At 56.3% G+C, this 17,171-nt stretch overlaps 1 protein-coding gene across 4 annotated transcripts in view; it reads left to right on the forward strand.

The window, feature by feature from the left end:
* The window catches only part of SH3PXD2A (SH3 and PX domains 2A), a 232,798-nt gene that overhangs the window by 142,848 nt on the left and 72,779 nt on the right, over positions 1-17,171 (forward strand). For 3 of the 4 annotated variants that reach the window (XM_002718709.5, XM_002718708.5, XM_008270470.4), the window contains exon 6: positions 7,729-7,757. In XM_002718709.5, the coding sequence (XP_002718755.2) occupies positions 7,729-7,757 (29 nt within the window). Of the gene's footprint in view, positions 1-7,684; positions 7,758-17,171 lie in introns of those variants that run through there. The other variant, XM_051824141.2, reaches the window with a different exon arrangement.

Genomic DNA, 17,171 nt, shown 5'->3' on the forward strand with positions numbered 1-17,171 from the left:
CTGTCCTGGGTTTTCTACATGCTGTGTCCCATGACGTGTCGTGTCGGAGCACCTAATCACCAAGTGATTCGAGTGGTTTCTTTTCCTGGCTGTTTGTCTCATCTCCTCAACTACAGGGTGTGCTGTCTGAGGGCAGCACTGTGTCTTTTTGCACCCTTCTGCCTTGGGCACAAGACTGGGTCCACCACAGCCCCTCAGCAAAGACATGGATGGTGGAGAATGGGTGGACAGACAGGATGGACGGATGGATGGATGCTGAATAGACAGAGGATGCATGATGGTGGATGGATGGGTAGGTGGATGAAGGGATGAATAGATGATAAATATAGATGGTGGGTGATGGATGGGTGATGGATGGTGGGTGATGGGGGATATATAGATGGAGAATGGGTGGATGGACAGATGGACTTAGAGATACACAAAAGACTTCCACACATGGAAGACCCTCATTGCCCATCTGTCTGAGAACCTCGTCACCACATTTTGCTGCCAGTCCTGCCGTGGTTCTCCAGGTCTGGCGTGCAGCTCCCGGAAGCGCAAGGAGCCCCAGGGCCAGCAGTAATCTGGAAGGTGGGAAGCAGGGTCGCAGGTGGCCTGAGGAGGAGCTCCAGGCCCAAGCCTCGCTCTGCCTCTGGGAAACCAGCTCTGTCTCGGCCCCTCCTCCACTCGCCTCCCCTCCCATAGAGTCCTTGCCAGTCAGCAGCGCCTGGGTGGGATGTCTGAGAATCACATGGGTGGGAACCTCGTCTTTGTTTTCTTGGTCCTACACTGGTATTCTAAGCAAAGGAGCCGGGTCTCCCACAGTCCGAGCCAGGAGGGTGGGCCAGTGGGCACCTCCCCTACTCCAGCCACCATCCCCACTCAAATCTAGCCCCTCTTGTGCACCTCGGCTGTTGGGCTGGGGGTCCTTTCCGTGGGTCAGGGGCACTCAGAGCTTTCATGAACCCCACGGAGCCCCCACGACTCAGCTGGGACCTCTGCTCATCCCCTGTGGCAACAAGGTGCAGGCAGCAGAGCACCAGACACCTGCGTCAGGCCGGAGCCCGCCCACCCTTAGCTCTGTGCTCTGAGACCTGGACAGGCGGAGCCCACCCACCCTTAGCTCTGTGCTCTGAGACCTGGACAGGTGGAGCCTGTGCTCACGTGGGAGACACACCAAGGGCCTCTGCCCAGAGTAGCCGGATCAGCCGGAGCAGGCAGGCAGACAGACACAGTGCTTTGTCTTTTTGCTGTGGATGAAGCAGCTGCAGAGACCCTCTGGGGTGTTCAAGAGTCCAGCGAAACGCCCAGGGGCATTCTGGAGTCTGTGACCGCAGCCATTGTGCTTGGCCTCTCTGGGACACAGCCAGGAGGGCGGCCCGAGACCCCCTCTGTCCCCAAGAATTCAGCTTGTTCACCCAGGGCAGGAATCTGGCCTCTCTGGACTGTCCACATGGTCACAATGGGGTCCATTCTCAGAATCCTGGAAAACACAGCTCTGCGGAGAATGGAGGGCTTTCCACAGGACACAGGGCCCTCAGTCCAGCCGCTGAGAGCGCGGCACCAGTGAGGCAAAGAGATGTGTTCATGCCCCCTCCGTCCGCCCTGCCTGGAGGGCGCCGCCTCGCCAGACCATGCGTGCGAAGGCTGGCCAGAGCCAGGGCAGAGGCCCTGCCAGGGCGGAGAGGGGTGGAAAGACCCCCAACATGCCACAGACCTCAGTTGACCCCAAGCCCCGTGCTGACGGAGCCCGCACTCAGCTTCTGGAACTGGATGCCCCAGTCGCCATCTCGTCTCAAGGAGAATTCGAAATCTCAGTATTGCTCCAGGTAGTCTCGGGACCAGGAGAACTTGCGGGATTCTTAGAGCTTCCCTGCCCTGGTATGAAAGAAAGTTCATGTCACAACGCAGACAGACAGACACCTGACCCAGGGCACAGCCACCTGCTGCCCGTTTCTCGTCCGTTCTTTTGAAAATGGCACAGCCCCAGCCGGCGCCGCAGCTCACTAGGCTAATCCTCCGCCTGTGGCGCCGGCACACCGGGTTCTAGTCCCGGTCGGGGCGCCGGATTCTGTCCCGGTTGCCCCTCTTCCAGGCCAGCTCTCTGCTGTGGCCCGGGAGGCAGTGGAGGATGGCCCAAGTGCTTGGGCCCTGCACCCCATGGGAGACCAGGAGAAGCACCTGGCTCCTGGCTTTGGATCGGCGCAGCACGCTGGCCGTAGTGGCCATCTGGGGGGTGAACCAACGGAAGGAAGACCTTTCTCTGTCTCTCACTGTCTAACTCTGCCTGTCCAAAAAAAAAAAAAAAAAAAAAAAAGGTGCAGCCCCGTGAGTGACGTCAGTGCTCAGGAAAGGGCCGTTGCCTGTTTGAGAAGCCCTGGCTGGAAGAGGCCCAGAACCTGGGTGCTGACACTCCTGCCAGCCTGCCTCCCGCCCGTCTGTCTGTCTCTCCTCTTCACAGGGAGGTTCCTCCATATCAAGCCCTCATTCTGCAACTTTCGGGGTTTTACTGCCAGATGCCTGGCCTTTCCCTGCCTGTCCGGCCAGCCGTTCCCCTCCATCCCCAGGTCAGCCCTGTCCTCCTTGGGAAGCTTCTGGAGCTTTCTCAAGGCTCCTGCTTCCAAGCAGCCACGAGGGACATCCTGTGAGCCACCAGGGCTGCTCTCCTCTCTCGCACTTGCAGGGCCACCACTCCTGTCATCGGCACAGATTGCCCTGGAATGTCCGCTGTCTCGCTGTACCATGTGCTTTTGTTTCCACACCTTGCGGGCCAGGAGCATGTCCTGTGCTGCTCCTGTGTCTGCCCGTGCAGGCCTTAACGTGGTTGTCTACATCAGGACCTTTAAAAAGTGCATATTGGTGGATAACAGTGATCAACATCAAAATCATTATACACCCCAAGGGCTCCACGTCGCCCCCCGACCCCGTCCTGGCCAAGGTTGCAAACCTTCCCCACCAGCCCTCGTATTCTAGGTAGTGCCCATGTCCTCCGCAACCACCTGGCTCTCTAGGTCACCGCCAAGCCAGCCGTCTGGCACCCAGCCGGCCTCTCCAGCTTCCCAGCGGCATCCTGGGCCGAGCAGCCAATGTCAGCCAGCGGACAGGAGGCTGAGAACATCAGGCTGGAAGTTGGTGCGTGTGTGTCCTGCTCTGCCAAGGCCATCACTGACAGGGAGGCCAGGGGAGGGGAGGTGCAGCTGTGCCAGATCCTTCCATGGAGCAGCCCCGGCAGGTCCGGCTGCCTTCCCTACACCTTCCCTCGCCTCTTGCTCTTCCTGGCTTCTCTCACTCTGGGAACCCCGACCACAGGGTGGCCACCTCCCTTCCCCAGCCAGAGCCTGCCGCTGCCAGCTGCATCCTCTCCAGGCAGCCCCATCCCTGGGGGCTCCCGCTTGGCTCCTGGGAGTGTGCTGGGTCAGGACTGCATGTTCAGCCTCAGGAGCCTGGACAGGCCCCGAACCCTCAGAGCCTCAGTCTGCTCATCCATAGGATGGATTAGCACCTGCTCCACCTATACTTCAGAGAGGTCAAACGCTTGGGGGTGTTCAAGGTCATGTGGCCAACATGTGCGTTCTCTTTAATTTATTTGAAAGAGAGAGGTAGAGACACAGAGAGAGATCTTCTTTCCACCTGCTGGTTCACTCCCCAAATGGTTGCAATGGCCAGAGCTGAGCAGATCTAAAGCCAGGAGCTTCTTCTGGTTCTTTGGGTGCAGGAGACCAAGCACTTGGGGGCCATTTTCCACTGCTTTTCCCAGGCCATGAGCAGGGAGTTGGATTGAAGTGGAGCAGCTGGGACTTGAACCGGCGCCCATATGGGATGTCAGCATTGTAAGCCAGGGCTTTAACCCACTGTGCCACAGCGCCGGCCCCCACATGGGAGTTTTGAAAGCCTTTACTGCCTCTCTCATTAGTCTCTCCCTCCTTGCTGTCCCCCTCACCAGTGGCTTCAACCATCCTGGAAGGAGCACAGCATCTCACCAAGAGAGAAAAAAGAAAAGCCGGCTCTCCTGGTTGAGTTAGAATAGGAACTCAGGGCGTTTACAGCTCTCGGTTTCTGAGAGCTGGTCACCCCTTGGGAGGTCAGATGTGTCCTGATGGAGGCGTCCAGACAAGTATGCCAGTACCAGGGATCCGTGTCGCCCTGGAAACGGGGCTTTTGTCAGCTGAGCCGGTCCATGCGTGTAGAAGCAGGCTGGCCCAGGGCTCGGCGCTGGCGTCTGGGGAAGCCCCAAGCCCCGGATTGAGGCTGCAGTCGCCCCTGCTCAGTGCTATCTGCCAACAGGACCGAGGCCCTGCTTTGAGCTTCAGGAGGCCCTGCAGGGTTCAGGTGTAGCAGGCAGCAGCCGAGGTGGGGTTGGCAGGTCCAGGTACAAGTGCACCCCGCAGAACACTTCATGTTCCTGAGTCCTGAGGGGCCGCACTGCTGTGGTCCTTCCTGCAGATAAACTGAGCTCACCCTCCAGCCAGTGGGCCCCTGGGACAGGAACACACCTGCCCTTGTCCACACCTGCCCTTGCCCAGACAGGCCACGTCACCCTAACGAGGAAGGACCAAGAGATGCGCTGTGTCATGTGGTCGGCAGGACTGCAGGCCTTGGGGGTCCTTGTCGAGATGGCGAGGGGCACACTGCTGGGTTGAGATCCCCACCCCATGCCCAGCCCAGGCCAGAGGGTGACTGACCGCCCTAGTTTGTCCCGTCCGAGCCCTGGAGGGCCCATGTTCCAGTGTCCCTGGGACTGTGGGTCACCGTACTGGTCTGTTACCCTGGACCAGTTGCCCAGGAAGCTGGATGGCCTGCTGGGAGCCGAGTCCCCAGCAGCCGCGGAGGCCTGTTCAGTGACGTGAGGCTCTGGGATGCCTCTGCCCTTCCCTCTCCTTCCCACCCTGCAGAGCTGGTGACTCAGCAGCAGTCGGCAGCAGGCTAGACTATACGTTCCCGCGAGTGGAGTCCCTGGCGGGGAGGGGCCGCCCGCAGCAGCTCAGGACAAGACCCGGAGCAAGGAGGAGTGTGGGAAGGGTTGGAAGGAGGTTGAGGAAGGGGTCTTGAGCTGTCAGGGAACGGGTTTCCAACTGAGGCCTCTGCTGTCCTGTCCAGGCCAGGGCCAGTTACCGAGTGCTGGAGGCCGGGGAGCCATGCCTTTCCCCCAACCCTTTATGGTTTATGAGGGCTGGGGGAGCCCCAGCCACTGGATACTCAAGCTGCTACTCAGCATATGCAACCGCTAAAAATTCGAAATGGCTTTGCTAAAAGGTGCCCAACCGGAAACCTCTAAGAGGTTTCCTATTAGGGCAGCCTGCTCGGGCTGGACGCCAGGTACTGTGTGAAGGATTCCTCTGCCTGCCGTTCCCACCATTCAGTCGCGGCTGGCTGCCCCCTGCCAGCGCAGCCCACAGCCCACTGACTGCTCTGCCTTCCTCTCCTGCACCTGCTGCTGGACCACTGGGGATTCCACGTGAGCCTAAGAGCGAGACATGCGTCCCAGTCCCACCCCATCACTGTGTGACTTGCAGCTAGTTGCCCAGTTTCTCCAAGCTTTGCTCCTTCTCACCTCCAGGACTAGAAGGAGTGCCCGCCAGCTACAGGGGAGGCTCCGGAAGTCCTTGGTGGGGAGACTGCGTCCCCGGCTCAGGATGCCCGTAGGCTCCCTGGACACTGCGAGCTCCCTGTTCTTGCTTAGCGAGGCTGGGGGCCTGGCGGAGATGATGCATCGCTGGGCTGACGGGCCTCAGAACCCTCAAGGAGGCTTGTGGGAGATGCAGACAGTGCAGGAGGGCGGAGCCAGGCCCCAGCCAGCTGTCTAGTTGATTATGTTCCATGGCTAAGCTGAGCACCCCTGCCAAGACACCTTCACCAAGGAGGTACTGGGACATATGACTCATGCTCTCTTCCAACTCCCAGGCCTGAGATAACCTGCCCCCACCCCCCGCCACAAGCTCAGCAGCCCAAAGCTGCACAGAATGGGAAGGAAGCCACCCCCACCTCCCTGTCTGGGCTACTGGCAGCTCAGAAGCATGGTCAGTGGGTCATGTAACCCCAGGGGGCTCCTCCCACCAGGTCCAGCAGGAAATGGTGGCACAGGGGAGGGCAGCTCCTCGGCGCCCTCCATGCCGTGCCATTCCCCAGTAGCCTGAAAATGAGTTCCCACCTTGGGCATGGAAAGTCACCTGGCAGGACCAGTCACTGTAAAATGCTGTCCTCCTCCTCCCCACACTTGAGCGCTAAGAGGGCACAGCCTCTGCCTTAGGAAGACAAGCAGGTCCTTGGCAAGGCCGCCCGGGGAGCCAGGAGTGGTGGGATGGCCAATGGGTGCCCCCTCCTGACTCCACGCAGCAGTTTCTCCTCTGCCTCGCCCACCCTGCAGTCCCTGTTCCTGGAGTGGCCAGGACGACTGAAGGGGACAAGGGACACCACAGGCTTTCTCAAACGGGACGGGGTGGGAGGAATGCAGGTCCCCGGGCCTCGCTGGCAGCACTGGGATTCAGTGGCTTCTGTGAGCCCAAGCTCTGGGGAATGCAGGCACTCCTTACTCCTGGCTTCCAGGGCGTAACCACCCCAACGGTGCAGGCCCCCCTGGACCTCCTGGGGCGTCTCCCTGAGCTTGGTCCTGCTGTCCTCCCTGTGAGCCTGCCGTCCCTTCACCAGCAGGCAGACCTAGCTAGGGGTAATGGGAGGGATTTGCAGTTCCCAGACAGATCCTGGCCAGCCCTGTCCTGCCTGGCCCTTCCCCCACTCTGGTTAAAGGGCCAGCTCACCTAATCCAGGTCCCCCAGGACAGAAGACCACAGGTAGCAGCCAGGGCCAGGTGGGGAAAATGCCTGACCTGAGTGTAGGGATGCCTTGCTGGAGGGTAGGGCGAGCGTGGGAGTGGCCCAGGACAGGCTGGGAGGAGCTAGGAGCCCAGGTCCTCTAACAGTCATTGGCAGAGACAGGATCTCAGCCAGTGTCTGGCCTTGGGAGTTCACCCTCCAATCCCTGCTACCAGTCCTGGGCTCCCGCTCACTGCTCACCGCTGCTGCGCAATGTTTAGCTCCACCCCCAGCCCCCAGCCTTAACCCCTAGGGAGAGAGGCCCTTACTGCTGAGTCTTCAAAAAGTTCATGGAAAATGAAAAACCTACATATGGATTTCAGGTTTTTCTTTTTTGCACCAAAATGTTTGAATTCTATTTCTCCTGTAACTTTCTGAAGTCCCTTTCGCAGTTCAGCCTACAGTCAATATTTACCGCCCACCCATGCATGGCCAGGGGGCCGGGAGAGAGGAAACCGGCCAGGTGTGCCCAGGGGCCCTGATGCACGCATCTGTGATGGGGGGGGGGGGGGCGGTGCAGAAGACACACTGAGGAGGTGGGCTGGCGTGAAAAATGCAAAGAATCAGAAAGGGAAGCGCCCCAGGGGATGCGCGCGGGGCCTGGGTTCCAGGGACGGCCCTGCGGGAGCCTCGGTCCCCCTGTTTACCAAGTGCGAGAGAAGCAGCCCGGCCCTCTCCCATCCTCCCAGGGTCCAGGGCCGGGAGTCCCTGAGGACTGGCCGGCCGGGCCAAGTGGGCGGGGCGGCGGCGGCGGCGGCGGGACCCCGGACAGGCGCGGCGCGCAGTGCGTGCGGCTGCGGAGCGCGCAGCTCGCCGGCCGCTGGCATCACATGAGCCGCGGTGCCGGCCGACCGCAGCCAGCCCGCGGCGTCCCCGCAGCCGCAGCCCGGCGCCCCGGCTCGGCCCTAACCATGTCTGTTTTTTGTTGCTTCTTTTTCAGGGACTACGGCAGTTCCAAAAGGAAATCAGGTAAGGGAGCCCCGGGGCGTGCTTCCTTCCAGTCTCCTCTCCGGCCCCTGGCACGCGCCCTCCGACCCTGCAGAGGACTTGGGGGGGGGTCGTCCCTGCCGATCAACGCTTCTCTTAGTTACCCCTCCAACTCATGCCCTGAAGCCCTTGATACCGCACCTTCACCTTCTTCCCCGAAGAACCCCCTCGGGCTTCCGATGCAGTGGGGGTGGGTGCTTGGGGCGTGCAAAGCGCCTCGACGCCCCCGGCCTGGGCTGCCGGGTCCCTGGCCCCTGGGCTCAGTGGTCGCTGCGAGGTCCTGCGGTGCGCTGGTGATGGGAGGGTTCGCAGGTACGCACGCACGGGCTTTTCCCCCCGGCTCTGCAGCGCCACAAGGGGGTCGTCTGTGAGTTTTCAGTGCCGGGACCGCGGACCTCCCCACCTCCCCCAGACTCTGAGCGCGTTCTCATTGACGCAGGGCCGCGGGGCGGGGGGCGTGCACGAGTCACCCGGTGCCAGGGCCCACCCCGAGTTTGCGAGGGTGTGGAGGCGGTGAGAGGTGGGGCCAGTTCCCGGACACTGTGTGCTGGCCGCTGGCCACTGGGGTCAGGGGTGGGAGAAGCCTGGGTGTGGACGGGGTGTAGTCATTTGGGGGAGGCTGGTCCCTTGGACTGTGTGCGTCCTGGGATGTGGGGCAGGGACAGACTGGATCGAGCTGTGCTGATGCGTGGAAGGCGCACCTGTGGGGTCATGGGCAGCCTTCCCAGGGGATGTGAGAAGTGTGCATACACCCGTGTCTTGCGCACAAGGCTCTTGTGTGTGTCTGCGTGATTAATGGGAGGAGAACCAGGGTAGACGTAAATGTGTTCTGTGTGCTTCTGAGTCGGGTTTGTGTATCCAAGTGCTTGCCTCAGGGCTTACGGGACAGGAAAGTGGCCGCTGGGTTTTGCTTTGGGGCAGGCGTGCCTGTTGAAGGGTTTTGTGTACATGGGTGGGTCCTGACCGGTGTGTGCCCTGGGACATGTTTGTCTTTGCATCTCTGTTTGGGGCGTGTCTGGCCAGGGATACACACAGGCCCGGGGGTGTCTCAGGTGGGGGTGGGAGGGGGCATTTCCTTCTGCCTTTGGCCCCTGAGAGATTGCAGCAGGACCCCTGCTGCCACTCCAGGTCCCAGCCCTAGGTGGAAAGCAGAGGGAGGGGCCAGCCTAGGGGTGTGTCTGCCCAAGCACCTTCCCTGGGCCTCCTGGTGAGCCTGGGCTCCAGGGCTGGCAAGTTCCCTCACCTCTCCTGTGCAGATGGAACAAGTTCTTGTGGAATTGTCCCTAGGGCTTCAGAACCGCCCCGGAAGCAGCAGGCACAGCCCTGGGACCCAGTACTGATCCAGTTGCCGCCTTGCTTCCCCTGTGACCTTGGGCCTTCTCTCTGCCGGCCTCAGTTTACCCCTGTGAAGGCAGGGGCTGGACCCAATAACCTCTTGGTTCCCTCTGCCTGGGACCCCACCCAGGGGGACCCCACCCAGGCTCCTCCCACCCCAACAAGGCCTCCCCCATTTCTCTGCCTTCCGCCCTCAGGCCAGGAAAAGCAGGGAGGAAGAAATCTAATTTACTTTCCTGTGCTTATGCTAATGGCCACTTAGTGTGGTGGCTGAAAGAGCCAGCTCTGGAGCCAGGCAGCAGGAGTTTACCCGGCCTCTGTCCTCTGACCTTGCGCAAGTTTCTCACCCTCCCTGGGCCTCTTTCTGCTGCCTGTGAGGGCTGATACTCTTACCCATTTTATGATGGTTGACCCCGAGTGTCCACTCGGCTGGGCCACGGTGCCTGGATGTTTATTTGGTCAAGCACTGTTCAGGATGTTTCTCTGACGGTATTTGGAGGATGAGATTTAACATTTTAATCAGTGGGTTTTGAGTGAAGCAGGTTACCCTCAGTAACATGCGTTGGTTGGCCTCTGCAGTCAGTTGGACAAAGACTGACTTCCCCGGGGGCCCAGCAAGTGCAAAGGCCCTGAGACGGGAGCAGGCTCAGTGCTGAAGGCGCAGCAGTTCTGGCACCAGCCTGCTTGCTTGGATTCAAACTGCAACCCGCCCCCAGGCTCCAGTCTGCCAGCTCCCCCACCAGACGGTACTCACCAGGCCCCCACAATCACATGAGCCGGTTCCCTAAATACCTCTCTCCCTTTTCTTCTCTGTACACATCCTGTGGGTTCTGTGTCTCTGGAGAACCCTGCCTAACGCACCCTCCACGTGGTCTCGATTTGGTAAGCTGTTGGTGAGCCTAGAACACTGCCTGTGACTAGGAAGCTTCCTGAAGTCCTAGCGCCGATAGGGAATGGGCATCACTGTGCTGGGGACTTTCCGTGGTTCTTCCTTGGCTGCTCAGAGCCCCGTGGCGTGCTGGGCCGTGGGACTGCCGTGTCACGAATGGGGCTCCGCGGGGTGACTGCCCGTAGGCCTTGGCAAAGTGCAAACTGAGTCCATCTCTAGGGCTCTGCCCTGCTCCAGGATGAAGCTCACGGAGCTGCTCCAGGTCACTCAGCCAGAGAGGCCTGTGCAGAGAAAGTGGACACTGCTCCTGGCCAACGCCCCGGCTCCTCCTTGAAGAACTCTTACTGAGCAGAGTACAGGCTTGGGGTGGGGGCGGGGGTTGGTCAACAGGAAGAAAATTCCCAGGGAGCTGGACTGGTGACCTTGATACCAGGCAGAGTGATGCCCCGAATTTGTCTGCATGCCTTCCCCCTATCACACCTGTTGCTTCCCAAAACCTAGAGGCATCCTGGGCTCTGCCCTTCTCTCACCTGCCCACCTGAGCCCCAGGTGCATCTGCTGCTGCCCGCCTCCACCATCGCACCTGTTAGAAGCTCCTGGCTTCCTCCCTGGTCTCTGCTGCCACCTCCACCCTACACACCACAGCCAGGGAGGCCTCTTAAAAGCCTCTACCAACTAATGTGTGTTTCTGCTTAGAATTCCCCAGGGACTCCCCATCCCAGCCAGAACAAACTCCTTACTCTGACTTCCAGAGCCCCGTGTGATCCGGGCCCTGCCTGCCTCCCCAGCCTGGGCTTAGCCTGCTTGTGCCCCCACACCCACACGTCCCCACCCTGCGCACCGCCAGCCACCTTGCTCACCTGCTGCCCCTTAGCGGGCAGCCTCTGTTCTTGCTGTTCCCTCTGCCTGGAATGCTCTCCCTGGTCTTGCACGTGGCTGGCTTAAGGTTTCTGCTTTGCTGTCACCTTCTTGCAGATGCTGCTCCACACCTGGCTGCCCCACTACGTCTTCCCTCCCTTCCCATGCCCTGGCTATGCTGTGTGTCTTTTTGCTGCCTCTCTCCCACTGCCTTAGGAGTAACGACCTTGGCTGGGCTGCAGGACTTGTGGCAGAACCAGGTTCCACCCAGACTTGCTGAGGGGTTGGGTGGATGGGAGAAGGCGCGTTCTGAAGAGTGAACCCTGTGCGGGCAGGACAGGAGTGTCCCCCAGGCTGGGCAGCACCTACTGGAAAGCAGAGGTACTTTTCTGGTTTAGGGGGCAGAGAGCTGGAGGCTTTGGTAGTCTAGGGAGAGCACATGTGCAAAGGTCGGGGTGGGGGTGGGATGGGTACTGCCACTGCCTTTATCGAGCACCTGCTGTACGCCAGGTGCTATGTAAGATGCTGAGGTTACGGGAGTGTGTTCTGCCCTGGAGGAGTTTGCAGCCTGCTTAGATGAAAGGTACAAGTGGGTAGAGGGAAGTGAGCTTGTGACATGGTTGCCTGGGGAAGACCAGTCCGGGCAAAGGGCCCAGGAAGTGCAGAGGCCCTGAGGTGGGAGCAGGCTCACTGCTTGTGACACAGGAGGAGGCATGGGGCTGGGCAGAGGTGGGGCCAGGTGGGGGAGGTGGGAGGAGGTGAGGACAGAGATGTAGCTGGGGGCATGCAGGGCTTTATACTCCCTGCTGAGCAAGGTGAGGAGCCACTAAAGGGTTCCGAGTAGATTGACAGAGGCGGGGGAGGGAGAGGCCAGGAGAGTGGAGGTGGGGGTGGTGGTGAGACAGCTGTAATGTGAGGTGGACTTGGATGGCCGGATGTAGGGTGGGGAGTGTGTGAGTCAGGCCTACACGTGTCTGTCACATGACCTTGGACAAATCCCCTCGCCTCTGGCCCATGTCCCGTCCTGTTTGTCTCCTTCAGGGTCCTAGGAGAGAAGCAGAAGCTACAGGAGATAGTGTGAGGACTTGGTTGACACAGGTGGGCTGCCGAGGGGAGTCTGGATTCCGCGGGGCAGGTCGTGGAGAAGGCAAGCTGAACGCGGGCGCCTGTGGGAGCCGCTGTCCACAGCTGAAGCTTAGCAAAGCCCGGCCCTGAGCCGGTGGCCGCTCAGCTTTTGGACTCAGACTCAGTGTTTAGGATTTGTTTCCCTTACTCAAGGTCAGTACGGGCTTCACCCCCTGGGGACTGTAGCCCAGCCAGGTTGACATTGACCCTCACACTGGCAAATGGGCCGGTTACTGGAGCAGCGACCCAGCAGGTGGAAGTTGTTAGCTGCGGTTGCTCCCCAAGGGAGCACTGCCTCAGGAGCCCAGGGGGGCTGGGGCAGGCTCCCCAGACCAGACCTGCAGAGATCAGATGACGCTCACCATTCTGCAGGAAATGCCTTTTCTCCAGGGACCTCAGCTGGGGAATTCTGAGATGTACCACTAGAGGGCGCAAGTGGCTACGGAGGGGCCCCGGCAGAGAGGGCCTGAAGTTCCTTCCCACCCTGGAGCCCCCTGTTGAGCTCCAGCTCCTTGAAATGCAAATGAGGTTGCACAAGAACAGGGCTGTAAGTTTGTTCTCTTAGGCAAGTGTTGATGTCCTGGTGAAATCCTGTTTACGTTTTTTCTTGGAAGAGCTCTGCCCTGTTTCCATCTCAGCGATCATAAAACTATGTTATTGGACTGAGCTAATGCGATCCGCGTTACTGCTCATTCCTTGCCGGAGGCAGGGTGCTTGGTGCTCGGTGCTCAGAGTTTGGGTTTTGGCGTCAGACAGGGTTTGGGCCCCAGCTCGGCCATGGGCTAGCTTCACTGTCGTGGTTGTAATCATTGATAGACTCTGAAAGGAGGGGAGAAGCTGGTCTTACCTTTGCTCTGAGACTGGGAAGACACAACGGAGGCATTTGTGATCATCCCTGGGCCCCAGAGCAGACAGGCCCTGGACTCCGCCTTGCTGAGCCTTCTGTCGAGCTGAGGGTGCAGACTCCCTCCAGAGCCAGGAGTCCTCACGTCCTGTCCCAGCGCTGCCAGCCATGTGGTCTCGGGCAAGTTCTCAAGTCCTCTGTGCCTCGCATCTTCCTGTGTAAAATGAGGATAATGACACCATTTGACCAGGCTGTTGAGGCTTGAGTGAAAGGGTTTTTTAATATTTGTTATTTGAAAGGCAAAGTTACAGAGAGAAGAGGAAAGAGAGATCTTCCTGCTGCTCCTCCGCACGCGGAGGAGCCGCACCGGACCGGACGCTTGTTGTTCCCCTTATTTACAAGTCCTTTCTATAGTAAAGTAAGAATAAGTAAACAGCGAACTCCCAAAGCAAGAATGAGTAGAGAGAAATGAGAAAGAACGAAGCAACAAACTTCCCCACGAACTCTCCAACGCACTCTCCAACCAACCCACACCACCATGCCTCTCTCTCCTCCTATATAGTCCTCTTCCACCAATCCGTGCTCTGCTACCCACACGCCGAGCACGCTGCTCTCCTCCAATCAGGAGCAGCTCCTGCAGCTTGTCAAGTTGGTGAGAGGCAGCTGGGTAGAAGCTGTTTGCTCCTCTCCCAGCGCCATATGGTGGGAGAGCAGATGTATAGAATAAGTCTTAATTCCAGTAACAGTATAGTCCGAGTTGCTCCCCACAGATCCCCCTTTCTTTTTATTTTTTGGCGTTGATACGCGCCTGTGTAAAGTTCAGCGTGATCTTCAGGCTATTGACTGTCTTGTTTGTCGTGCTACTTCAGAGTTTGTTGAAAAATGTCCCATATTCCAAGGATCCCAGGGATTGGTTATTCATTGTTTTCTTCCTCAAATAGAGTTTTTTTCTTCTAGCTCTTCTGCTGGTAGGTTTACCAACCGAATTCTTCTCTCAGGGGTCCATATTGGTTGTGCCGCATGCGGAAAAAAAACAAACGGCGCCTCATACTCTTCTGAGTAAGGGGAACGGGCCTTTCCATTGGTTGTCCTGTAAATCCTTCCACATTACCCACTGTATTGATTCCTTATCAGCTGACTGAGCATGCATTTCTGCAGGTGTTTCAGGTGTTTTACCGTTCTTTTTCAAGAAAATTAATTGTATAAAGAGCTAAGGCCAAGGCATCCTTATTGGATGCGGCCATTTCCCCTATTCCCCCCTTTTTGTTTAATTAAATTTTTTAAATATAAGTGAGTGCGTTCTACCACAGCTTGCCCTTGTGGATTGTATGGAATACCGGTAATATGGGAGATTCCAAATTCTTTCAAAAATGCAGCAAAACGAGCTGATGTATACGCTGGGCCGTTATCTGTTTTGATCACATGAGGAACTCCCCAGGCTGCAAAAGCCTGCAAGCAGTGTTGGATTACTTGTTGTACTCCTTTATTCATGGCTGTGGCCATAACTACACCTGAATATGTGTCTACAGTGACGTGAACACAGCTTTGTCGCCCAAAAGAGGGGATATGTGTAACGTCCATCTGCCAGATATGTCCTGGTTTAAGGCCACGGGGATTGGCTCCCGCAGGAATCTTTGGAACTATGGCAACAACGCACTTTTCACAGGACCTAATAATACCTTCTGCTTGCTTGCGGGGAATATTAAATTTAAAACTTAAAGTGTGGGTGTTAACATGCCATTTAGAGTGATATTCTTTAGCTTGTTCCAAAGCGGTGCATGCAAGCAAGAATCTTGAAGAATGATCGGCCATCATGTTTCCTCGAGTAAGTGGGCCGGGTAAATTAGAATGAGCTCTTATGTGGCCTATGTAAATAGCATGCTCTCTTTGGTTTAATAACCCCTGAATTTCACTTAAATAAGAATAGACTGAGGAGGATTTAAGAATAAGGCACTGTGTAGCAAGCATCTGAACTGCGTTCACCACATATGCACTATCAGACAAAATATTCATGGGTGCGCTCTCTGCGTAATACTGTTGCGATAATAGCTAATTCTGCATGTTGTGGAGAAGGGGATGCTGTTAAAATATCGTTGATTAAATATAGCTGCTCCTGTTCCGCCTTTAGCTCCATCCGTAAATACGGTAACTGCCCCTTGAATTGGATCCCTTCGCACCTTCTGCACCCGTTTTATTGAAACCTGTGTGCAGAAGTTAACAAATGGATGGCGAGGGTAGTGATTGTCAATCTCTATTTGTAGAATGAGAACTATGTATGCCCATTGCCAGCATTCCCTTGTAAAGGCTTCTACTGCCTCTTGAGCAAAGGGAACTACGCATCGCTTTGGAGTCTTCCCCGCCATTTCTGTTGCCTTTTTTATTGCTGTTAATATCAAATCAGCCACCGCAATGCCTTGGGTGTATAGTACACGCGGTGCATGTGAATGTGGGTATACAAACAAGGGTCCTCCTTGCCAAATGACTGCGAAGGGATACAGCTGTTCCATAAAAATTAATATTTCTAGGGCTTGTTGTGGATCACATCTTTCCATCTGCATTGCTTTAATTTGTTTTTCGATTTTCTGTAACACCAAGCAGGCTTCTTTTGTCAATCTACGAGGGGAATCAAGCTGGGCATCTCCTTCTAAAATATTGAATAATGGCATCATATCTTCGGTGGTTAATTTACAATAGGGCCTCAACCAGTTTAAATTGCCACATAATTTTTGGAAGTCATTAAGGGTCTGCAACCCATCTATTGCAATTTCAAATTCTAATGGGGTCACCTTTTCAGAAGTTACTTTAAGCCCTAAGTACTGTACTACTTCCCCTTTTTGTATCTTCTCTGGCGCTACTTGTAACCCAACTTTTTCCAAATATAATAGCAACAGTTTATATGCTTCCATAAGGTGATTTTCATTTTCAGCCGTTATTAACAGGTCATCCATGTAGTGTAAAATTTGTACTTTTGGTCACTGTTGTCGAACCGGCTCTACTGCCTGGTCAATATATAGCTGGCATATGGCAGGGCTGTTAGTCATTCCTTGGGGAAGCACTTTCCATTCATATCTTTTGTCGGGACCTTGATGATTAATGGAAGGTACGGTGAAAGCAAACCTCCGAATGTCTTGTTCATGTAGAGGTATGCTAAAAAAACAGTCCTTCAGATCGAGTACTATTAATGGCCAGTGCTTTGGGATCATAGTAGGAACTGGGAGTCCGGGTTGTAATGCCCCCATGGGTTGCATCTGCTGATTAACAGCCCGTAAATCATGCAACAACCGGTATTTCCCCGATTTTCTCTTTATCACGAATATTGGCATATTCCATGGGGAGGTTGATGGTTGCAAATGGCCTGCCTCTAATTGTTGTAACACTATATCATTTACTGCAGCCAACTTTTCCTGGGTAAGGGGCCACTGTGGTATCCACTTTGGCTTGTTGTCCAGCCATGACAATGGCAGCGGCTGCATCTCAGTGGCCCCCACGAAAAACCCGTGTCCTGTCTTTTAAAATCGCCTTTGGGCTGGGCTAGGTCCCTTCTGCCTTCTCTGGAGCCTAATCCTCTCTCCTGATATCCCTTTTTATACATAATATGCCGTCTTGTAGAACTCTCCAATTGGTCTTCATTGGTTAATGTCAGTCCCAATTGTTCTAAAATGTCTCTTCCCCATAATGTGATGGGGAGTGCACTAACATAAGGTTGCACATTTCCCTTGTTCCCTTCTTGATCCTGCCAATGAAGCACCTGAGCACTCCTTGATGGTGTCATGGCCGCACCTAGGCCTACTAAAGTATTATCTCCTGGCTGAAGGGGCCATGACTTCGGCCAATCATTTTCCGAAATTATACTTACATCTGCACCTGTGTCTAGCAGGCCCTGAATCGACTTTCCTCTAATGGTTAAGGTCCACAGAGGTCGATCTGCTAAAGATAGGGACAAGGCTGCAAATTTCTCCCCTTGGGGTCCATGAACATCCTGCGCTCCAATCATGATCAGTATTTGAGCCACAGGTTCTTCTGGCTTGATTTGTATAATACCCTTTGTAGATTGTATCAGCACCTTTAACTTATCAAAGGGTAGTTGGATAACTCCGGTAATTAAGCCTCTTAAAGCATTTGTTTCTTTTCCGAGGATTATTCCAAGTCCCTTATGCTCAGCTGAAATTGTTTCTGCCCTCACCTCTATGGCTTGTGGCCCCATTTGAGGTGTTAGTACCGAATACCCAGTGGCTCGTAACTCTGCGCAGTAAATATTTGGTTTTTGTATTGTTGGGACCGTGGCACCCACCGATTGTTTTGGCCCCGGGGTGCAGGGGCCCACATTCCGTTTTGTTGTCCATAT

Source organism: Oryctolagus cuniculus, chromosome 15, assembly GCF_964237555.1.
Source record: "Oryctolagus cuniculus chromosome 15, mOryCun1.1, whole genome shotgun sequence".
Lineage (NCBI taxonomy): Eukaryota > Metazoa > Chordata > Mammalia > Lagomorpha > Leporidae > Oryctolagus > Oryctolagus cuniculus.